At 40.3% G+C, this 24,837-nt stretch overlaps 1 protein-coding gene across 1 annotated transcript in view; it reads left to right on the top strand.

The window, feature by feature from the left end:
- Nucleotides 1-2,862: 2,862 nt before the first annotated feature.
- Nucleotides 2,863-24,837, top strand: part of LOC111236335 (alpha-1,6-mannosylglycoprotein 6-beta-N-acetylglucosaminyltransferase B-like) — a 111,913-nt gene continuing 89,938 nt past the window's right edge. The window contains exons 1-2 of the mRNA XM_022765034.1: nt 2,863-2,930; nt 7,915-8,027. Coding sequence (XP_022620755.1) covers nt 2,863-2,930; nt 7,915-8,027 — 181 coding nt within the window. The remainder of the gene's footprint in view (nt 2,931-7,914; nt 8,028-24,837) is intronic.

Here is a 24,837-nt window from a genome sequence, read left to right as displayed (position 1 = left end):
TACAGATTTCCTGCTTCTTCTGTGCCTGAGGTGGCTTTACACTTGCTGGTTAGCGCACCCTCAAGCTAGATGCTGTTTCAAGGTAGACAGCTCATTAAGAATAGTGACAAGTGCTGCAGAGCGAACTTAACCAACTAAGGGAAAGGAGGACATGACTAACAAAACGAAAAGCGGCATATTATAGCTGTGACAGGACCTGTGACACTTTCACCACCCTAGAATTGGACTTAATACCTCTTCCATTGAAATAATACAATTCGCTGCTGAAGTGGGCAGCTCCTGCCACTTTTTTTAAAAACACATATAGACTACAGACAGTGCAAAGTTTCCTAAATGATTCCTTAAAAGTGAGCTAGGTGTTAACGTCTATATTTGCTTTGGAAGAGGTGAAGCCTCCTGCCTTTGGGTATTCTCTGCATCTGACAGAATGCTTTTCAGACTTCAGTGATTTCTACTACTGTGCAGAAACTATTCCCACAACCCACAGAGAGGGACAGCCGGCGTGGGCGGTGGGCTGTCAGTCAAATCCACATGTACCAGGGCGAGTGATGCATGAAGGGAGTTTGAGATTTCACTGTCATCTTCAGTCTGGTCCCCTGCAGATCTCCCCCTTCTGCCTCCATTTCTGCTCCAACGCTCCGCTGGCCACAAAGACTGTATAATCTGTGCCACAACTAAAGCTGACTGCTAATCATTTAACTGAACAAATAAGGTCGTCTAGAGTTGTACTTTTGGTTTCCTCCGCCTTTTGTTTGAGTCGATTCTCACTGTAGTGGTGCAATAAGTTGTATGTTAGGTTTAAAATGTTTTATTAAGTGACCATTGGGAAAAACCCAACAAAAAAGGTTCCTGTTGTATTTAAGCCTACTGATAAACTGTATTCTTCAGTACTGTGTCCTTCCCTGTAAGTTTAGTTATTCATTTATTTAAAAGTTTATTTTAACGTTTTATAAAGTTTGATGAAGTTTTTTGTTCCAACTACTACTATTATCAGTACTCCCGCTGCTGCTGCTGCTGCTGCTGTTACTGTAATACTGTGGCTGCAGTAAGACTACCTGCCGCTGGGTGCCGCTGTTCATCCTGATCACTTTCGCTGTCCGTGGTGCTGAACTGCTTCACAGCGATGCCCTGTCATCACCAAATAGATACACAATCGCAGTGTAGAGGCCCAATGAGCCCCAAAAACGGTGCTGAAAAGAAATATGAATTATTCCACAATTTATTAAATCCAGATGTAACCGTGTGTATAGTGAAACCTACTCTGTGTACAGAACTGTTGTCCAAACTCATTTTACTTCCGGAAAATGTAATAATAATAATAATAATAATATTTAAATAATTTCTCATTCGCTGATGAGGCACTGGATACCACCTGTGGGAGTCAGTGACCTACTCGAAACGGACTGTACCGTTGCTCTATAAAGAAATGGTCATTTTTACAGGCTTCATAGAAGAAAAGGCTATAGCAAACTGTTCGATGCTTTGTTCATATTAGGCTACTGAGGCAGGGACAAGAAAGGTTGAGGTTACGAGTAGTACCTGAACTCTTAAACTTAAAAGCCATAGGTGGCGCCATGCAGAGAGGTGAATGCGGCTGCGGAGCCTTCCCACCACCAGATCGTTCTATAATACTGTGGAGCCGGACCAGCATCAAGTCAGCCGGAGGAAGCTACAGCAGCATAGGAAATAATGGGAACTTTCCTCCAAAATAAAAGAACACAATGTTCGCACTTAACAGTGGTCTAAGTACGTCAGCCTGCAGTAAAGTCGATTACAAAAACATTTTTTTCTCATAAAATGAATTGCTTTAGATCTGCTTTGTAGATTTTTTTTTGCACAATAACATAAAAAAATGGGATAGATAATTTATTTCAATGGGCTTCTTTGCCTAACCTCACAGTCTAAAATCACCTCTGGAGAATTCTGTCCAACAGCCCATCCATATCATCAGGCTACACACAAAGTAACACATTTGCACCCTTTTAATGTCACCACAGAAATACATTTTGGAATACTTTGGACTATTGCACAGTTGTGTGCAGATTGTGATTTAAGGATTATAAATGGCTATAATCTTAAAGTAATGTGTTTTTATAAAACATTGTGATATGTTCCCCTATTTAAATTAATTTTCATTCATCTTCTAGTCTATCTATCCATTGCCAGCCTAATCTTCAGACTGTGGGGTCTGATATAGCGAGTGAAAATATCATTGTTATGACCCTGAGTCATAATTTGTGGTCCTGTTTGTATTTTAGTGTTCTTTAGTTTTTGCTTTACCTACGATTTGATGACACGCTTGTTGCCAGCATTGAAAATGGGGCTTCTACTTTGAAAGGATTAACCGGACGTTCATCACCTCACTACAGCTACTTTTCCTCCTGAGAAGTGAATGAGTATGAGGGCAACACGGCTGACTGGCCACACTCGCACTGGCTTCACCGTGAAGTTGAGTCGTCCACGAAGCTACCTCTCCTCTCCGTGAACTCGTCCAAATAGAGAGAAAAAAAATCACATCTTTGATAACAACGCCATTTTTTTTTCTCAAGAACTCACATCGGATATGACTCCAACGGTCGACACAACCTGCGGCGACTTCACCTTCGATTCGGAGTGTTTGGTTGACGACGGAATAACGCTTTAAAAGACATTTTCACACACGGGAAAGAGACTTGCTGAATAAAACTTTCTACCATTTCTCACGGAGAGGTAAAGAAGCCACTTATGGCTGCATTTTTTGTTTAAAAAAACCCGACTTGACCGCCGCTGTGGACCGCTGGATCGGACGCATATAAAAATGGTTGGCCACCTCAAGTTCCAGGTCGGGAGGTTAACAATGTCAAGGGTCACTCGTTTTGGGAAATGATTACTGGCACCACCGACGGTAAAATAATGGTCAGAAGATGTCTAGTAACGTTCAAGCCGTTCAGGTAAGAGACAAAGAGCTGGCGACGTTATTTTGTACCCAGTTTTCTCTTTAGCCTCGAGCATCGTGGTCGGTCAATATTGATTTAAGTATGTGTTCTCACTGCTTATACGTTTGACATACATTTTAACATACACACGTCCCAAAGCTGGATAGAAATATAATGGCTAAATTGGGTTGTAAAGCCCGGAGAAAATACACTACTGTGTCTCTGTGTACTCTGTGGAGCCAAGGTGTGTGTATATGTGTGTCAGCACTCACCTACACACATGCACATGCACAGGCACACCAGGTGTTTTTTTCTACTGGATGAATTAGATTTAGATTCACACGGATAAAGGGCCAACACTGAGCGGCAGATCATGAAAGAGCAGTTGTGAGCTTGTACTACCAGTCAGCCGAGCTCTAACTTAGTTTCTTACCACATGGATAGCTCCATTATCACTGTGTGACTGAGCTTTGTTTGTGAAGATGTAAAGGGGAAACCTGCGGGGATTTCTTACACATGTTAACCACTTAAACAGCTGATCCTTTTACAGTCCATTGAGCCATGTTGTGCCAACCTGCTTTATTTTATTTGCCCAGATAGGTACAGAATGAAGGCATGCTTTTGAATCAAATCATCTAATTAATCAATCTTTTGTTTTGTTTTGTTTTTTTTATCCTGGGAGTTGGGGATTAAAAGCAGCAGTAACAATCTGTGGTACAAGAGCTAAAGTATCTCCCCAAATGGTTACTACAAATCACCTTTTACTCACTTTCCACCTGCTAATACTGTTGTTGGATTTCCAAAACTATTTCCTAGTGGGCTGGACCAATGGTGTAGCAGCTGTGCAGCAACCTTTGTTTAAAAAAAGTAGGCCTTTGTAATGGTTACATTCATGCTGCACTGAATTGCTTCACCTGCAATCCACTCAGTAGATAGAGCATTTATTCAAACACATTCAATTAAGCAGCTTTGTGACAGTGCTGCACTAGCCTTGACAGTGCAGACAATGAGAGCTTGCCACGGGTGATTTCATTCAAAATGAAACCAGATATCTAGCCTAGAGCTGGGTTTTCAGTTGTTTTACTATGAATGGTCGGATCATTTTCATTAAATTTTTCCTTTATTGAATAATTTTGGCAAGACAAAAAAAATAAAACATAGACCTGTGGAGAAATAAAGCTTCCTGGGCAGAGTTGAACTAGGGACATTGTGAACATGCACCTTAGATCACAGGAGCACCAGGACAGACACAGTAGACAGATTTTTCTCATTTTTGGGCAACAGGAATATTACTTGACAAGTCTGATCTGTCGACAAGACCTAAAGCGGAAAAGCGTCAGCTTAGCCAAAGATGCTGCTTGTCATACTCTAGTTAATGTGAAATTTGAAAATCAACATTATCTCAAAATGCAGACAGTGTGTATGGACGCCATGAAATCAGAATCCTTCACAGAATTTAGGCTGGTTCAGGTGCCAGGGAAAGTTTCTTGGAAAACACCCCAAGTAACACCTACACCATGGCTCCTCCACGCCTGGCAGAACTCCTCGCTTCAAAATCATCTACCTAGAGGCATGTGTGAGGAAGCCAATTAGCTGATAGTAGATCTCTCCTTCTGATCCAATTATAGGGAGCAGAGCATTTACTTTAAGCCTGTTAATTAAAGACTCGTCAGGCAGGACCGGGGCCTAATCCTCTCATATCACCCACCTAACGCCACTTTGGAAAACGGCTAAATGATAAGAGAGGAAACGATCGCCCTAGGACGTCATCAGACCAGCCTCTGCTCACCCACATGAGCTGACTATTTTCTCACTTTCTTCTCCCCTTCTTTTCTATCCGTATTTGTGCTGCCATAGCTGCTGTTTCCCTGCCCTGCACACATGTGATTATTCATCCTTAGATCACAGAGATTGTTTACCTGTGATTTTAATCGGCCCATTTTGCATCATGTCCTTTGCGTAACCCCTTCATTTCTTTCAAACCTGGGCCTCTTTAGTTTTTCTTATTGTATTAATATAAGGCACTGAGGATGAGAGTGAAAAACAAATATCGGGCCAGTTAAAATGAATAATTGTTCTAAATCAGGTCAGTGATTTTTATTATCAGCTTCCACTTACTGTGCTTCCTGACCAGATGGTTGTGTAGATGTGCATAATCCATACAGGTAGAAAATGGCTTCATATTCATGACTAATAATCCCTTGATCATAAAGATTGTATGGGTTTGGATGCACATCAGTTACTGTATTGCTGCTCTGTGTTCCTGTGACAATGATTGAGCTATTCCAATTCATTCCACAATATGCCTGGAACAGATGGAGGCAATATTTCATTATTTCATAACACTACAGTATCCTGGGAGAGACATAGAGCTATATGAGAAAGCAGAGTAAACGAGCATATGCTTAGATACTGGGACTGTGATGTAAGTATGATTACGGTTTCCCTCTGTTTTTAGTGCAAATTAATGAAGTAATGCTGAACGCAGGAGCGGCCATTGACACGCTGACACTTTGCTTTGAAGCCTCTTGCTGTAATCCTGCTGATCACAGTCATCGTCACATTAAAGTGTTGTCTAATAATCTGCTTCCAACAACATTCAAGATGATAATCAGAATTTGGAGGTCTAATTTCAACATGTATTCGTGCACAAATTACTGTTTGTCTTGTTCCAAGTGTAATCAGTACTGTAATTCATTAGATCCAACTCCAGCTCAGAATGTGGTCTGATCACTTTGCTTATTGAATGTATGGAACATGAAGATAAATGACCAATTTAACTGTAATGACTTAACTTTTTGGAGCGATTGGATAGCTATTATCACATTTGATGCAACCCATTAGACAAGAGCCGTGAAGATAATGATTATTCAATGTCAATATGTTTTTTTGTGTTGTACCAGAGTAAAAAGTTTTCTCTCAAAGAAGTCACATCCTACTGTCTGTCCTTGAAGCCATCTGAGTGAATTACAACCCGGCACAAGACACATTGGCTCTGTCCTGGAATATAAAGTCACCCTGGGAGCTTGCCAAACCACCAGGCTCTATACTTAACAGATTATTCAACATCATCTTGATCCCTTTGGGTCAGTCAGATCAGTCAGCAAATGCTCTTATAAGTGGCCATTCTTCGTTTCTGTTGATAGGAACTCATTTCTTATGGCCTCATCAATATTAAGAGGTTTTGTTCAGAACTTTGCGTGACTGCAGCTACTTACCATTCCAGGAAGTGCTGTCAGATTTCACACTGGGCCATGCATCCAAGCAAACAGCTCTTGCCTGGCTTTGAAGAGAAAGCAATGGTTGTGAATAATTCATTCATTTGTTATGTTAAGATTTAGTTTTCCAACCTTGGGTGCAGAAGTTAAAAGTTTACAGGTTACATGAGGGTTGGCCCTTACAAAAGCTCCCGCAAGTTCCTTTTTTTTTCCTGGTGTTTTATTACGTTCCTTCCATTGCTTTGGATGCATTTCTCATATGCTGGAGATTATTTGCAACTACTTGTTTGTACATATTTTTTATGCATTTATCCAAACAAATTTACATAATTGAGGAAATTTAGGAAAATGGCCTCAGCTGCTGAAATATATGGTTTAAGTGCTGGAGTCGTCTAGGTGCCTTCGTTCTGTTACATAAATCTGCCTTTGTACTGCATTACTTTTGCAAAATCTTCCAAGAAGTTTCTCTTGTGGGGTTTAGCAGCAGAGCAGCAAGCATTTTATTTTTTTAAAGTAGGGCTTGACTTGTTAGTCATGGAGGCTGACTGGTATTTTGTCCAGTGGATAAGAATCACAGACAGCTTTGCCTCTCTGGTTCCCCGAAGAATCTTGGCATAATAAGATAACCTTTGATCCATATACACTGAAGAGAGTAGCTTAACTAGGGCAGGATTTACTCAGATACAAAAGACCTGATTTTCAACTCTTTTTAAGTCAAAGATGTGATTCTCTCATGGCTGTCTAACAAGGGAGAACCCACACAGAGTCACATTTTATTTTCCCCTCTGAGGAACGGTAGCTTTTCAAATAGCAGATCTCTGCCACAAAGCAGCGTAAAGCAGAAATTTATGTTACAAAGCCAGGTCTGCAGTATAGATCTGAGCCCACATTCCTGATGGATTTTAGAGAATATGATCACCTGGGACCAGTTTAACAACAAAACAGCAACTGTCCTTTATTTCTCAGGGTGCCACATTATATGGTAACTCACACAGTGAAGACTGAATTGCATAGTCCATTGTTGTTGACCTACTTTTTGTGTGGTTCAGACAGAGGGGTGAGTGAGACCAGTTTGTGTGTTCAGAGACTTATGTGGCATTTTAGCTTATCTTACTCACCTTAAATGCCTTAATGTTTTTGTCCGTCTTTTGTTCTCTTCTTGCCTCTTCTTCCCTTCCCCTCTATGCACCTCTGATATTTCATAAATTATCACATTGATTTTCCCTGCATTCAGGGGCAAACTGCTCACCCTTATTTTGCCACTCGTCATAGATGTATGCCAAGCAATAACATCACAGCACTAAGACGTTTCAAGTGCCCTTTAGCTTCAAGTTTCTACTTTTCTCCGTGTGATCATTGCTCTATTTATGCTCTGCCTTGGAGAAGTGCTGCCTGCTGTTTCTTGACTGTCTCTTCGTTTCTCTCCTCCCTTCCTCTTCTGCTCTCCGCCACGTTTTCCCTTATCTTCTCGTTTTTGCATCTGTATTTTCCCTCCATCTTTTTTTTTTCTCACTGTCCATCACTCTGCCCTGTAAAACCTGTCTTCCATATTTGTTCTGTTCATCTGCCTACATTCCTCCTTTGGTTTTTCACGCCTCTCACGCTTTATCCATTCCTTTGTCTGCCTCTAAATATCTCACTTTCCATCTCCCTCTCTCCTCATCTTCATGTTTCCCAACTACTCACCCAAACTATCTATTTACCTGCCCTTCCCCATAAATGCGTCGGCCTGTCTCAACTTCCCTTTCATCCGTTCCCTCTCTCCTCCCCTTGTGTTGCAGGATATTCGTGGTGGGAATAGGCTTCTTCAGCCTGTGCTTTCTAATGACCTCTCTGGGGGGGCAGTTCTCAGCCAAGAGACTGGGGGACTCCCCCTTCACCATCCGCACAGAAGGTACTGACATGTGTTGTGTGTGTGTGTATGTATGTGTGTGTGTGTGTATATGTTAGAGAGTGCATGTGTTATGTGTTTATCTGTCAACAGTTGCTTCACTGTGATGCTATAACTCTGTGGTGTTGCTGGCGCTTCACTGCCATGTGCCACTTTGTCAAAGCTGCACCACCTGTCCATGGAAACCACAAAGGACTGGAATACCAGAATGCAGCAAAGAAATCATAAAGTGAATGTAAATGTCGTAGCAGAACCAGTGAATTAGTAAAACATTACATTCATATAACCATGGGCAGAAAAGCAGCTTTTTCTATAGTCACAGTCAAGTGGTGAGAGATAAATCAACATGCTTGTAAAAGAAGATTGATGTGGCGAGACGGACATAAAGCCAAGTGGCCAGCCAGGAGCTTGGAAATTACTGGTCTGATCTCCAGCAGTGACAGCAGGGTGGGTGGCTAATATTATATCGGTGGGTTTCACCCTCACGCAGAGATGGCAGCCCTGAGAGTACAAAGAGTTCATGCATCGGCAGTGTGTGAGACATACTGTATATCTGAAAATATATGTTAATATATACGGTATATGTTGGGTGACATGTTGTTTACTCAGCTGACAGTACTTTACACTTAGACAAAACACTAAAAACTATGCATAATTCACAACAGAATTAATCTACTTAATGTTCATAGACTGACAGCCTAACTCTCTCCACTTTTTTCTTGCACTATCTTTGATGACTTTAGACAAAAAAACAATCGATAAACAATTCAGCCGAAAATGCATTTTACAGCTCCCCTCAACCCACTCAGGGTTTTTTTGAGACTTGCCATCACATGGGAGTCCATTAAAGCAAGCCTATAAAACTTTTACTGTAGCCACAAGTGGAGATTACAGTAATGATGACGCATTGAATTTCCCAACATTTCCAGAGTGTCTGAGTTTAGTACAAACAGCTTTAACATTAGCCACTGGTTGTATCTGACCTTGTATGACTGTTATAACCAGTGTATGAAAGAATGTGATATGTCTTCACCAAAAAATTACATGGAAAAATAAACAATCAAGCAAGCACAAAACAAATTTAACTAGGACTAATAGTTTTGCTAGTTTAAAAACGAGAACAGCAGATTTGTAAAAGCAGGGCAAGTTTTTAGAGCAACTGATGTTAGATTTGTGGGTTTGCTTGGCAAAAAGAAAATGAGGGCAGGGCAAAATACATTAGAAATGACCTGGAAGTAAAGCATCACTGTGTTAGACCCCACATTCTGTTATGGTAAGATACTTCTCAATGTGGTCATTTGTCCACTGACTTAACTGTCAGATAAAGATGACCCTAATAACCATGAATTTCCATATCATTGCGCATTGTTTGCTGTACTTGGGTTGCATGTACACTCAAGTCTGCGTCCAGCAAAGCCTTATATGACAAGTGAAAGCTCATTAACACATTGGGCCAGCAAGCGATATCACATAAGTCAGAGTGAAGGCTGACTGTCAGTGGCAAAGCAGAAAAAAAGGGTGCCAGTGTAAAATCTCCTGCTGTACAAGGTGCAAAGACTAAAAGCCAGAGGTCATTTTGTGGAGGCCAACCAATTCTACCTCCTATTAGAGTTAAAACAGGAAATCTGTGTTGTGTGTGCGCTTTCACGTGTTTGCGTGAGTGTGAGTGCAAGTGAAAAACAAGGTGTTACTGTAAGTGTGAAACAGTCACAGGTGTTGGTGTGCGTGAATATGTAGTATGTGTTGTAATCTGTCACAGAGAATGATGAACCAGTGAAAATGGAAACAGAAAATAGCAGACATCACTGAAGGCAGAGATGCAGAAGCATATTAAAAATCAGGCGCAGCATGAGTGTGTGAGAGAGAGATAATAGGACAGAGGGAGGGGGGGGGGTCATTTGGGATTACTGTGTTTGTGATAAATTGAGATTACTATGTTTGTGTGATAGATTAGGATTAGTGTGTATGTGTCAGTGTTTCTAAGTAAAATGTACTTGATTAATCAACTACTCATGCGCTGCAGCCTGGGAAGACATCTGGAGCAAGCTCATTAAAAACTGTATAGTGTCCAACAGTGCTTCCCCATAGGAGTGTGTGTGTGTGGGTGTGTATTTGAGTATATGTGTGTATATCTCTACATGTATTTGTGTGCATGCCTTTATGTACTTAAATACTTTTCTGCTTGTCCGTGCTCAAAAGATGCCTGTGTCTCTATCATCTACAGTCTGTCTGGGTACATGTGTTTGTGTGTCGGACCCACTGTGTCACCCTCTTTTCTCCCTTTATGCGCGTCTCGATGGTCTACTGCCACACACTGTTTTTGCAGCTTTCTCCCTTTGTGTGCGTACGTGTGTGTTTTTATGTGTGTTTGTGATGAGCTGGCAGGAAATTGGCTGTTAAATGGGGCGACAGCAGCAATGTGGGACAAGATTGAGACCAGAGAGACTGAGAGACCGATCCATCTGCTCTCTGTAAATCAGCCTCACAAAACAACTGGCCCTTTCATTAAGCCTCCACTCACCACCTGCAGAGCCATGCGTGCGCACACAGACACACACAGACACACACACACACACACACACACACACACACACACACACACACACACACACACACACACACACACACTCATTCCTGTGTTTCATTATGTACATGTAATTTCTGGCAGATCTCCTGTGCAAATTATAAATTTTCACAAAATTTTTGCACTGTGGGTTTTTCACAGAATCTGGCAAAGCTGAGCTACCTAACTCAGTGGTGAGTTTATTTATTTCACTTTGCTAATCAACTGTGTTTTTGCAATCGTGGACAGGATTAAGTTTGTGACCATCTGACAGCTGCCAAGAAATACCTGATTTCTGGTGTGGAAGCAGCTCGGGCTGAACAATTTGTTTTTTCATTGAAATTTTCAAATCACAAAAGCCGTGATTTTAATTGCCACTTCCATGAATACTAGCAAATGATGATTCCGCTGGCTGTAATGACAACTGTTCATGTAAAATTTACACTTGGCCAACGATGGTTTTCACAGAAGACTAACCACTCTGTATCATTTTTGATGTTTAGCACAATAAGTAGACAGCTCTAGTCTTTTCACTATATCAGGACCAACAGTGAAGCTTCTTCTCCTTAAAAGATCTAGGTAATAGTTTGACGTCAGTTTCAAAGCAGTAGCTATCAGGTAGCTTGTGTAAATCACAGCCGGTGAGTTGTCTGAATATCCAAGTTCATCATACCAACGTTTTAACCTTATCGTCTTAAAAGCTCTGATTTGAGACCTCCAATATTTAGTTCTTTGAAGCAGTCAGTCCAGACTGTCAGCAGTTTGGCTGTGAGGCTTTCTGTGATAGCTCCTTGGTGGCTCAAGCAGCAACAGTGTAGAGCTGTCAAAATGACCATTTTTTGATGTACCATTATGATCAACTATGCAGCTGTTATCATTAAATATAATACCACTTTTGAATTTAAGTATTAGTGTCTGTCAAATATACCATTAATACATTATTTTGGTAAATGTGAACTAAATTAGTCACTTTTTTCCGTAGAAGGTGAATTTTTCTTTACTTGACTGGTTAAAGAATACCTGGGGTTCTTACTCAATACCACATGGACCACAAATACGGGCCTCTAGTTTAATTTCTAGAAAATAATAACTTAAGTTGCATTTACAACACCGCTCAGAAAAATCAACAGTCAATTTGACACTTTCTCTCAAATTCTTCAGCTCTTGAAACAGATCTCTTAGCATTGGTCCAATGTTTTCGGGCTGTATATGTGCGCTTATTTCTCTACTGTAGAAGCTTTATTCCCAAGTTAAAACAAAGCCCTTTTTACCGAAAGGTTATCATGACACAGCAAAATGTCAAAGGCTGGTTTCTTTGATCCACTGCTTAGGCTCTCACTCTCTCTCTCTTTCAAACATAATAGAAACGCTTCATTGCAATAATGGGAAAGGTGCACTTTTTCAAAGGTCAGCGCTGCCTTAATTATGATGACTGAATTCAGGGATTTTAATTCTTTCGTACACATGTGACACTCTGAGCCAAAGAAGACAGCTGAACCAACAAGGACTGCCAACAATATTTACATATCCTACAATTCTGTCCCTAATAGCTAACGGCAATCTTTTAGTCACTAGTCCATTTTTAGTATCTCAGCATTCCCATGTATTACTGTTTTCAGATGTTATTGTAAAAGAAACTGTGTTGATGATGTCTGATTCAGTAGCTGTCATCTACAGCTAATCATCATCCATGATGTGTTGACAATAAAGCAGGAACACAAGTTTCTTTTTTTTGTATAAATCAAATTCACAGAATTTCATCTCACATTATGCCGTAGTCATTTTTACACGGATATGAGCTTGTTGTTTGCACATAATAACAGCCAAATTTGTGTAGGGCTTTGTCACCTCAGTGGGAGTTGCACTGATGGCAATTGTTTGAGTATTAGCTGAATTTCGCCGCCACCTCTCGCTTCCATGGATTATCGGCTTCCACTGGAGGTTCAGAGTACCGGGTATTCGCTCAAATCCCTGTCTCTCCTCAGTGACTGACAAACTCATCAAGAGCTGTGAGAAAGAGATAGAGAGGTAGTGGCTCAATAGTGAAAATGAGAAAGGATATAAGGAGGCAAAAGGAGGTACAATAGAGATTGTATGTGTGGGTGTGTGTGTGTGTGTGTGTATCTGTGATTAAGCAAAGAGAAAGAGAGGTTTCACCGCTCACAAAAGAGACGGATGAAAAGAGGGATAAAAACGTAACCAGATTTTTTTTCTCTAGATTAAAATAAATCAGACATATGGGAGATGTTAGTGTGATCAAAGGCCCTCCCTATGGAGCTTGTTCATACTGCAGTTTATTACATTAACAGGGACCCATGACAGCCCCTTTACCCTAAGCATGTTTCTCACTCCACTGTTTGTTCTAGCTGAATGACTCAGGGCTTCCTCACTATGTAGGTGGGTCCCTGGTGGGGGAGAGAATCTAATTTTACATTTTTGTGTCGGTTTCAAATTTTGCAGTTCTCTCATCTCTGTAGGTTAAATGCTTAAGAAAACTGAATCAGAGACTGTAATTTTGTAAAATGAGAGACTTATAATCGCAATGAGGGCTACACTATTTGGAAATGCTGCTATGCTTAGATCCAAGCGGGGACTGAGACTAATGGTTGTTTGACTCGCATTAAATTCAGTTCTGTGATGTTCGTCTGAAAGTTTCCATGCCATCAGTCAGAAAAAGACTCACGCCAGTGTGTCATATTCCCCAAAAGACATTTTTACTTGTGTCCTAAGAGGACCTCTGCTGAGACCTTAGTCTTATAAAAGTAACCACAGCTTATGTGGATATACATCGTGCACATGTGTATATTTCAATATGCAGTAGCTGGTACCGGTTGAGCACATACATCCACGCTCTGTGGTCCCCTTTCATGTTTTTTTCACGCTGGATGTTCATCTCTATCACACATTCCCTGCAGTTATGCTCCTTTCCCATCGCTGCATGTCGAACAAATCTGGCATGACAATCTTCTGCATGTCGCTGGCACTAGGTGCAGCAGGGGAGTCACTCGGGGAGTACACTTTATCAGTGCAGTCATAGCCTAGGGAGTTTGGACTGTGTGTGTGTGTGTTTTTGTATGCATGTAGGTTTTAGGGGCGTGTGAATCTCTCCCAATAACACCATCAACAAAAATATTGAGTGAGTGAGTGAGTGAGTGCTCATAAGTACGTAGAAGTAAAAGATGGTGAAAATATTTCATAATTCAAATGGAAGAAGGCCTGTCCACATACTAGATTCAAATCAACAAGATACCATAATATTAACAGTTGATGTTAGTCTTTAGCCCTTGTGCATCCTGAAGGACATTTTTGTCCTTTTTAATTTTTGAAATTTTAATATCAATCATTTTGGCTGTGAATGCACTATTAACACAGGTCATTTCTGTATAAGAGCTACAGGTTATTGAGCTTTGAAGAGGTGTGTGTGTGTGTGTGTGTGTGTGTGTGTGTGTGTGTGTGTGTGTGTGTGTGTGTGTGTGCACTGGCCACTCCTCACAACAACAGGTTGGTGAGCCAATCAGGAGAGCAGCTTTGAATCTCTCCTCTGATTGGCTGACTGGTTTCTGAGTGACTGAATAAAAAATTAGCAGTTTTCAGGTAAACACTCAGAGAAACCAATATTGCAAGGTTAGGTGGTGGGTCCGGATGGGCTGGGTTTGGGGCATGGCTGAGTGTGGTGACTGTTTTGTTGGGACATCACAAAGTTACCGAACTACTGACAGATCATTTTAAGGCACCATTACTGAATATGGGTTATATGCATTTCTTTGTGGACTGAGCACTTTGTACTGTCACAGTATTCATTTCTAGAATCTAGACCTGCTTTACAATGAAAAAGACATGGAAATCTCACTTTATACAGTATGGAACATTTATGGTTGAAGAAGGATTTAAAATAAAGGTTAGATTAAATTGGAATAATACGGTGTTATTTGAAGGTATACTGAATAGAGATCTTAGCTCAGATCAGTTTTTATGTGTTAGACCAAGAAGCATCTCTTCTCAAAATTATGAAAATACAGTACATTTTCCCAAGAGACTCTGGTTCCGTACTTTGCTTGTCAGCGAATCATTAATGACTCTTTTCCAAATGTTTCCACAGTTGAAAAGATGTGGATCAGAAGTTTGATGGCATTTAATTTCCTCTATTCAAATTAATGACTTTGCAAATGTGTAAATTAAAAATTGAAGGCTATTTAATGCCAGCCATCTAGCTTTGGAGAAGATTTGTTGGTGTATTTCTCTTTAGAGAGGAGCTGCTTCTTGATCCACATCCATAAATTAAGCTAAGCAAAGCTAAGTGTTTTACATCAATCAAATTGTGCCCAGAGCCATAAGAAAGGCATGCACAACTCAGAAAAAACAACTATTGCATTGGATTTAAATAGAATATGGAATTTAGGAATTAAGGAATGAATCTAATAAAAGGAAACTGATGAATCCTGCTATGTTGTATTTGTCTCTTTAGAAAATCCTGGAAGGCATTCAGGCTCTATGGAAACTCATACATACTAAACAGTGAGCTGTCATAGGTACTTTTTTGTATATGTCATAGAGTGAGAAATGTAACAGGTTTGAAGCACTTTCAGAAAACTATAGAGCAGGATTGTAAGAGGGGTAGTACCATTTACTACATTACAGTAATCTTGGTTGAGGGTCTATTTTTCTACCCCTACAATTTGTTCCTTCAAAAGTACAGTTGTAGTTTATCCCCAAAAAGGCTAAATTTAAAAACACCAATTCCTGGACTCCCTGTTGCTGCTTTGTAGATTACTTCCTCTCTTTGTATTGGGATGGGATAAAAGAGAGAGAGACAATGCACACAGCGTAAAGTGTAGGAAACACTATTGTTGTGACATGATGATCCCTCACCAGCTTCCCAGGCCTATATGTCATGATGAAATTAGATGATGCATGAATTGATATGAATGACATATTTTTATTTAACTACTTTAATCACAGTAGTATATTGACTTGTTTAACTTACAGCCTTGTAAGCATGTAAAATTGTCCATGGTTATGCAGGCATGGTTCTCTTCGTGGAGATCCCAGCTGGCAAGCCCCTCTCTTGGGCCGGCTGCAATGTTTTCCCCTGTGTGGTTGTCTGGGAAGTAGGCAGTTTGAAGGCAGTGAGCTTTTAGGTCGAAGTCTTTAATTTCATTAATGAAATGCACCGTAAGACTGATAGGGCTCCGTGTGCTGTATGGCTTGACCACATGTCAGTTGCCTGAGTAATTTCCTCGTGCCGTTTTGAATTACATTCATATGGAGTTATGCTTTCAAACATTTTGGTAAGTGATCCTTGTTGGGTGGTATTTGGCTTACTTAACACACTGGTGGTCAGCATTTTAGCCATGCAACTATCGTACATGGCTTTGTTGTGCTGATACAGGTTAGTAGTGTTGCCCCGTGAGGTAGCAATGGTATGCTGTGCAGCATCTTCTTTTTTTAAAGCCAAAATCGTTCCGCACAAACAAGGTACTGTTCCTTTTTGACACTAAATTTTTCCGTAGTGCCAGGTACTGTCGAACCTGAGGCCATTAAACTACAGGTCAAAGTGTAGCGTGCCAAGTCGTTGCTCCCTCTTTTAGCCGAGTACTATACTCTTGCTTGCATGTTACGTGACCAGAGTGTAATCGCAGCCTCTGCGATTAGAAAATCTGTTTTTTATCGCGATATTATTGCAAATTCGATAAATCATTCAGCCCTAATGCTCAGTCAATATGCCATGGCTATGAGATGTTGTTTCAAAAAGGAGAGCATTTATTAGCTGTTTCAGCTTCGATGCTGGTTACATGCATTAATGTGACTAAATGGCTGCCATATTTTTTTTTTTCCAGGAAGTAACGTCCAGTCAGCGACACTTATGCTTAAGGAATTGATCATTTATAAGATACAGTAACACAGTTTTACAGAAAAGAAGGAGGTTGAGCGGTGAAGGTAGCTGCAGAAGGAAATGCTTTGCCTGCGAGAGGTGTCAGTTTGTAGTTGCCACAAATGAATGAATACGATTGGACATTAGTAATCAGCCAAGCAACTTTTGAATAAGTCACTCATGGTGAAGCAGGAAAGAAACATCTGATGAATCAGTTTATGCAAGCGCAGCTTAAGTGCAACTCTGACCTAATGCTATGCTATCCTCTTTTGTTGTGAGGTTTTTAAGACAAACAATCCCTGTTCACCTGGTACTAAAAATCACCAGCATTTAAGTTAGATGTCCTGTCACAATAACCAAAGCACATATTCTGGCATTAGTTGCTGTGACAGTATTACATCATTAAAAAAGCAGTAGCACACACCGTATATACATTTTTCTGTATCTCTACCACCCACAATATTAGAACTTGGGCTACATCTGTTGAACACATCTGTACTAACTCACCTCTTCAACTTTGTTTCCCCTCTGTGCAAACTTCAGGCCATTCACAATGTTACCCCATTCTTTGCCCATTCCTAAGGCCAATACATATTAATGAGAAAGCCTATCCAATTTCCAAGTAGAGAGGGCCATTGTTCTGACCTAAGTGCTATTACCCGGCCGTAAATGAGAAATTTCTCCACAGCACATTATATTATGGTTATGTCTCTGGGAAGGTTACTGTGCAGCAATATGCTGTCTCAATTACCTGGCCTGCATCAAGCTTTGTCTACAGGTCGCTAGCTCATCATTTCCTCTGCCATAAGCTGGTTATTTTCCCAGGTGCTGATAGTGTCACACTCAAGCGTGCTAGTGCTTCCTTTCTGCAGATATACCCTAATGGTGTTTATGAAGCCATGGCCTCTGTTGCCTAACAGTTTTGGGAAGACTACCGATTGTATTATGTCTGTGTTGACAAAAAAGGCAACTGTATTTGTCTGGTTTTTCTTCACTGGTGTGGCTGATAAAGCCACAAAAGCAGAACAAGCATGATTTGAGATTATTTTTTCCTCAAGCCATCTCTGTTTCCCTACCTCTCTCTCTTTGTACTCCAGCTTCCCATTCTCTTTCATTTCTTTCCCTCAGAGATTAATTTATTAAAGGTACTATATGTAAGAATGTGAAGCAAATCATATGCATTAATTGCTTTTTATTGCCATTGTGTGAATGGATTGTAACATAACAAAAAAATAGACCTTCCCCAACATTAATGGTTGCTTATCATTTTTTGTAAAGGACTTGTGACAAATTTTTCTGCAGAGTACAAAAGATGCTCACTTCAGAGAGCCCCTACAGAACCAACAGTGTGCAGCACTGGCTAATGTTAGCTGAAAAATAGAGTTTGCTAACATCAACAAACAACCGCTTCCCAGCACAACTCAGACAGCACAAACTCCATTTAGTCCATTTAGCCAAATGGGAATGTGACCAACACTGGCAGAGAGCGAGGGTCAACATTGACAGGGCATGGATTCATGGAGGGCCCGCACAATATAACATTAGTCAAACTATAATCTTGCATAGCCAGACCTATCTCCATTTTTTTAGTCTAAAATGGAATTCATGGTCAAACTATAATAGTGTAACTGTAGTTACCTCACCTATCAACCTGATGCTGGGCAATCAGGTTCAGTCTGTATGTCACCTCCCTGTTATCGCCAGGATGCTCGCTCGTGCCTACAGAGTGTGAACATAGCAACAATCAACAGGATGCTGACTGCAGTTCACCTCATGGCCACCAATGGTATGACTAACAAGTGTTTTCTGTATGTTAAACATGGTACGTTTAACTGCCTGGTATGAGACTGAACAATTGCAGGGTAGTGGTAGCTTTTTCTTTGTTTTCTTCAACTGACTTCTGCCTATTCCTCTGCCCCCTGCTCTCACCAGTGTGTGCTTGTGTTGAATGCAGTTGGACAGTTGCTGTACTGCCAAAAAACCTCCTCAGCCATTGTCTGATAAGTGACAGTAATGATTGCTGCAATGCAGGGTAATTCATTTATTAGACACAAAGTGTATTGTGGAAGTGTGATGAAAAAGCAAAGAAATAATTGTTTAAGAACCATTTTACTATCTTCAAAGTGGCAGATTTGACTTAATAATGAGGCTTGGTTTCAGATAGGGGTGGGCGATCTGAACAAAAGATCATGACAATCTTTTTAGATAGAATCATGATCCACATTCTGACTCACAAGATTCCCTGCAGATTTAGTTGAACTCAGAATCCCATGGCTAGTTGCGCATTTGTTGCCTGGACACAAAGTCTGTCACTTCAACTCAAAGGCCCAACTCACAAATCTCTATGTCCTGTTTCCTCTCTTTCTGCCACTTTGCCACTTTTTTTTGGATAGTTGTCTACTCACTGCTATTTTTTGGCCACAATGTTGTCTTCTGTTTACAACTTGTGTCACAACCAATCACACTTTTTTCTTTGTTCATATGGAGTATTCATTTGAACAGCGCTATTATTTATTTATGAGTTGCAATATGTAAGTACTTTAAATTGAAAGTTCAGTTGCTGCTCCAGCATTTACCTTGTTTACCTGCTTGCAGGCAGATTCTCTCGTTGCACAGACATTCTGCAACTCCAAAGTGTTTCTCTGCAGATGGTGACGATTCTCTTCCTGATCAAGTGGTGAACTGGTACAGGTGGCACTATGCCAAGGCTGCAGAGCAGAGCAAGAACTGCCATCGCCAGTAGCAGTTAATGGGCTAGCTGTTACAATAGCTGTTTAACCACTAACAATGGGCTGGTTAACAGCAACTGAACTTTTAAAATTAGATATCTAAATACAGTATAGCACCTTTTTTAATGATGCAATCTGTACGATTTATGTGAAAAGTGGATCATATGCCAAAGTAAGATCATCCACAATATTGTCAGATCGCCCACCCCTAGTTTCAGATGGTTGGCAGACAACCATCAGTTGAGCACAATATCAGAGAGGCAGCCCTTCAGCCTTTGTTTCATGTGCAATTGATCCTGCATTTTGAGTTGTCTTTTTCCCTGTTGTAAAACTTCTAAAATGATCTTTCTTGACTGGGTTTGAAATTCAGATATATAGGCAAAGGCACTCAGAAGACTCTGAGATGCTAATGCTGAATACAACATTCTTAACATGAACAAATCATAGCTATATTTGTCTTTTGATATAGAATATGGCTACAATATTATAAGTATATAAGACCATTGGGATGATGTTTGGAAAACCTTTAGGACCTCCACACTCCACCATGTTGTGTATTTTGTGTCTTTCTTTTTGTACATCTGTTGGGAAATATACAAAAGGAAATTGCCTTGTTGCAAAGTACATGAAGAAGACACTGTTCTTTCAGCAATAAACATATTTCAGGCTTTCAAAGTTTCTGTCAGTAACATGGTGAAATGAAGGACTGATTTAAAATTGTCTCTATTTCATAGAGAATACTTTATGAGAGAAGAGAATACACTGCCAAGGAAGGATAGCAGCAACATTCAGTTTATCACAGGAAACGGTTGGAATTTTAATTTTGCATTGGCATTAGCATACATACCATTAACCATAACCTCAGTTGTTTCACAGGTATTATGCCAACTTGTTAAAATAATTCAGTAATATCTGGCAGGTAGATTGGGGGGGGGGGAAGGCAAAATGAAGCAAATATAAACTCAAACAAAAATAAACTGAGTGGACTCACTTGTTCATACTATCATCCTTATCACAAGGAGACACACATGAAAAAGAGCCTTACAGGGGATTTGTGAGTGACTGCTATAAAATTGGCATATGATATGCCACACTCTAATTGTATGCAATACAAAAATGACCCCTGGTAGAAATGGATAGAAAGCGGAGCTAAGCTGTCGTGAGAAATGCATGCACAAGCTACCATAAATAAATTATGTTACCAGCACTGATTTTAGATTAGTGGCACAGTAAATCCCACATACTGCGTGTACTGTATCTGAACTGCTTTGTTGGATACGGTGCTTATGAAGCACCACAATGCCTATGAGGGCACTAGTGCTATTATAGGAAACGCTGCAAGGAGGGAGTGACACGTCTCGAAGGGCAGAAGAGATGTAGTATAGATAGACAGATGCGGAGAGAACAATGGATGAGAGATTGCTCTAACAAGAGTTAACTCTGCTCTGCTTCTTTGTTTTGTCTGATTTGCATTGTTTGGTGCATCCATACTGCAGATATATGTCTCTTTATTTATGTCTCTGTCTTTCTCTCCCTCTTGTTTTTTTTTTTGTCTTTTTGTTCTGGCTTCTAGTTTGAGGTCAGTAAATGTAATTTTTATGAACAGCGTAAGAAGTTGGTGTGGAAGTTTGACACACGGGCACAATCAGTCCGGATGGTGGTAAAAGGTGTGGTTAATTAAGAATGAGTTGTATTGGTCCTCCTTTTTGTAGTCTAATATGATATTTAGATTGAAATGCCATTCATGGTTTGAGTGCTCTTTCCCAAATGTAAGTGAGTGGGAATAGTCAATGTTCAGACATTAAAATTATCAAAATGAATACACTCCTTCCATCTCTCTTTCTCGAAGCTATACTTACACACTCAAAACTGTTTCTCAAATCTTTGTGTCTACTATCTAACAGTACCTCACCCCTCTATTGCCGCAAGATGAACACAGAAAACAGCTCCTGCTGACAGGTAGTGGCAGAGAATGAGAGAGGCACCACAGCACCACAGAAAAAAAAAGACCTGAGAGAGAGATGAATAGGAGCTCTACTGAGTCTCTGAAAGCACTAGACAGGCTGACTTAACCTCATCTAGTTGTGTGTTTGTTTATGTGTGTGTGTTTGTGTGTTTGAGGGCCCTGTTTGCAGCACCTGGGGAGATGAACTGTGTCTGGGCTGTAAAGCTGACTAAAAGGAAGGGAGAAGGATTGCTGAGAGTTCAGGAGAGGGGGAGAAAGCTCAGTTTAGGGCAGCTGAGATGTTTCCATTATAAAGTGGGGGCTACACATGGGCACAAAGCTAAATTAAGATGCATGTGTGCTGAAAACAAATGCATAAACACTGTCAGTCAGTTGAAATTACGGTCAACCAGTGCATCTTTTTTTTTCTTCCTCTTCTCTCTCTCTCTCTCTCTCTCTCTCTCTCTCTCTCATTTTCTGACACACGACTCAAACACAAACACACCCTTACACACATGCATCAAGCTTATCTGTGCTTCTAGTAATCATGTGGCAGTAATAATCACACCAGCAGCGTTATATTAGCCGTTATGTTACACATCTGTCAGCAGTGCGTGATAATGTCACGAAGCAGTTTGCCGCCGGTCCTGTCGTACACAAACAAACACACAAGCTCTCCCTAATGGTTGCCTTATGAGCATCAGTGTCCAATAACTGATTCCTGTTTTCACCCCTATGGGATGTAGTTGTTCAGATCATGTTTTTGCTAAATGCTGCGAACTGAAGGAAGACAAGAGATGAAGATATTGCAGTTAGATTTTTACTTTATTGGCAAGGTTTATAGTCTTGGGTGGATGATCTAACTTCCCACTTACTACAACTATATGTTACAGAAATAAGAATTAAATCCAGTGTTCCTGTCTCAAACCACTAGTTAGTTTTTCCAAATATATCTTCATAGTTGATAATGTTGCACAGAGCGCACTTTATCTTGTGAAATCAAGCATGATGAAAGCATCACCTAGGATCCTTCTCACTTAATACAATTTTCACAGGCATTGTTTTGGTGTACTGAACATTCAATCTGCGACACAAATCTTATGTGTATTACCTTCTTGTTAATAAGGCACCGGTGTTCAGTAATGCATGTGTTTACGGACAGTCTATGCAATACCGCTTGTGTACACAGCATGAATACAGTAAAAGCAAGCACTTTGTTGTTTTATTTAGATGTTCATGCTGTCAGCTAACGGCTTTCTTCCACTCAAGCATCTGTTTAGTAGCTTACCGAACTGATCTGGTAGCATGTGTGCTGTACTGCCAAGCCTTGGGCTCTTCCTCTCTCTGGGAAATTTTAAATGGCATTACCTGTCAGCTTGGATGATAGGGCCCATCCGTTTCTCAGTAAATAAAATACGTGCTGAAGCACAACAGAAAAAGCAATTTCTAAAAGGTTTTCCCAAATCTCTCATATTCTTTTTCTGCCATATAACCTTCAGTAGATTCATCTGCTCAGAAATGCATCACGTTTGAATGAGAACAGCTTTAACAAACGCAATCATTTTTCCTTGTCAGAAATGCTCACCTTACAATCAATGTAGTGGAGTGCAGTCACTTTCCTGGGATTTACAAATGTGTGAGTTTAATCCTGTTCACTTCAAGCACAAGTTGAGCTGCAGTCACAGAGGCAAAGCATGAAACACCACTTTCTTATTATTCATAACAGTAACCTCAAAATCACTTCATCTTGATCTGTATGTTAGTGCACTGTGCTGTCTGTATGTGTCTAAGTGTATGTGGGACTGTGCTGTAGATTTATATTTCTTTATCTGCCTTTGGGAGATCAAGTTGGATTAATACATTGTGATTGATCATTCTCATTTCCTTAATGGATCCGCTCAAGGCGGCGTCAGTCTCCGTGGCTCCCACTAGGCTATCAGTCTGAGGAACGAAAGGTGTCCAACTCAGTATCCCGCGGTTCGGGAATCTTGGAATGAACATGAACCTGTTGTTCATGCTGTAGATTATTTACACATACAAACCAGTGGTCTGTACATGTACAGTATAGGACATCACATACAGTATATGTAACAACTCCAGGTCTCTTTCTCTCCCTCTCACACACACACACACTCGTATACACACATACCCACAAGCTTTCGAAACAGCTGAGCTCAGACAGTTTAGCAAGTCGATGGAGAAAATTGCCTGAAGCCCCTCAGCACTGCTTTGTGCAAATAAAATCCATGCTACATTCACAGCTAGAAAAAAATGTTCACAGCAATTAAATGCACATCACAGTTATTTAAATGCACCCATCTGTAAAGCAGTTTATCTTTCCTTGTAATCCCATGAGATTATTTTGCCCAAATACTTTATGGATTTGTTTAAATGTAACCTACCCAGTGGGGTGTTTGTTGTTGCCCTGCTTCAACAGGATTTCTACAACACAAATTGCATTGTCCAGTTGTTATGGATTGCTTCACACCCATGTCTTCAACCGTTAGTCACTTTGTCTCATGTGTCTCTTTTACTGAGCTCCTAGCTGTGTCATCTTGCAGAAAAAACTGCCTTTACCTTTGAACTAAATGTCTGCTGTCCGCAACTGAATAGAGCCACACCATACCGTCTTTTCCAGCCCATTCGGTGGCATCGCTGCCAACGATCAGACAAAATGTGTTGAAGTTAAGCTGTGTTGTCCGTGTCTAAGTGGTCACGTATCATCATTTGTTGCAAAGGTGGGTTGGGAAAGGAATGGGTATAGCCTCTCTTTGATGCCAATATATTGACTGTTGTTCTGTGACACTAGCTACAGCCATTTCTCCAGGGGACAGTGTTTGTGTTGTATCCAGGATCACAACCTTGGAAACAAAGCCATTGATATAGTTATATATAATATTATTATTATTATTATTATTATTATTACAGATATATATATATTGGTGCATATCGGTACATAAATGCCAAACTAGGTTTAAGATAATCTAGATACAATGTCACTGACAAGTTTTCAACTGTGAAAGGTCCTGCCCAGTTTGTACAGTATTTTAGATTGATAACAACACACCAGTCTGTCAACAGATGTTTTTTAAATTCCCAAATATCAATATCATTATCAGCCTCAAAAATCAAATATCAGTCAGGCTATACTGGTTGTTTATGACTAATGAAACATATTGCTTCATTATGTCTTTAAAGAGTGAATTAATACCCCACTGAAAAGTAGTGTTTTACTGCACTCTCAGGATGGAGGTTTCAAGTATGTTCCACCTTTGAACAAACCAATAATCACAGACGGATGTGGGTGTGATCAGAAATGGCCCCTGTAGCATCTGTGGCCACACCCAACAGTGATATCGCAGTGTGCTGACACATCCAGGAGCACACAGCGACATCAGTGTAACAAGGTGAGGAGTTCAACTACTGGAGGTTAGCAAAAACAAGATTTGTGTGTGAAGAACTTTCTTCATGCTAGAGTCAAGAAAATGTCCTCGACCAACCATCCTCTTCAAAGAGACTTTAATGGCATTGTTAGATGGAAATATGGCAGGCTGCTGTATAACAATGTGACTGAATGGTGGAACAAAAAGCTGAGTTTTGCAGTGTAACAGCACTCAAACAAACAGATTAACAAAAATAAGTTATGTATTTCAGTTCTAAGAGAAGCAACCATGGCAGGGCATATATTGGTGTCTGTTTAAGTC

Source organism: Seriola dumerili, unplaced genomic scaffold (assembly GCF_002260705.1).
Source record: "Seriola dumerili isolate Sdu_G_001 unplaced genomic scaffold, Sdu_1.0 BDQW01000621.1, whole genome shotgun sequence".
In the NCBI taxonomy this organism is placed as follows: Eukaryota; Metazoa; Chordata; class Actinopteri; order Carangiformes; family Carangidae; genus Seriola; species Seriola dumerili.
Note: the sequence above shows the minus strand (reverse complement) of the source record. Positions and strands in the feature narration are given on the sequence as shown.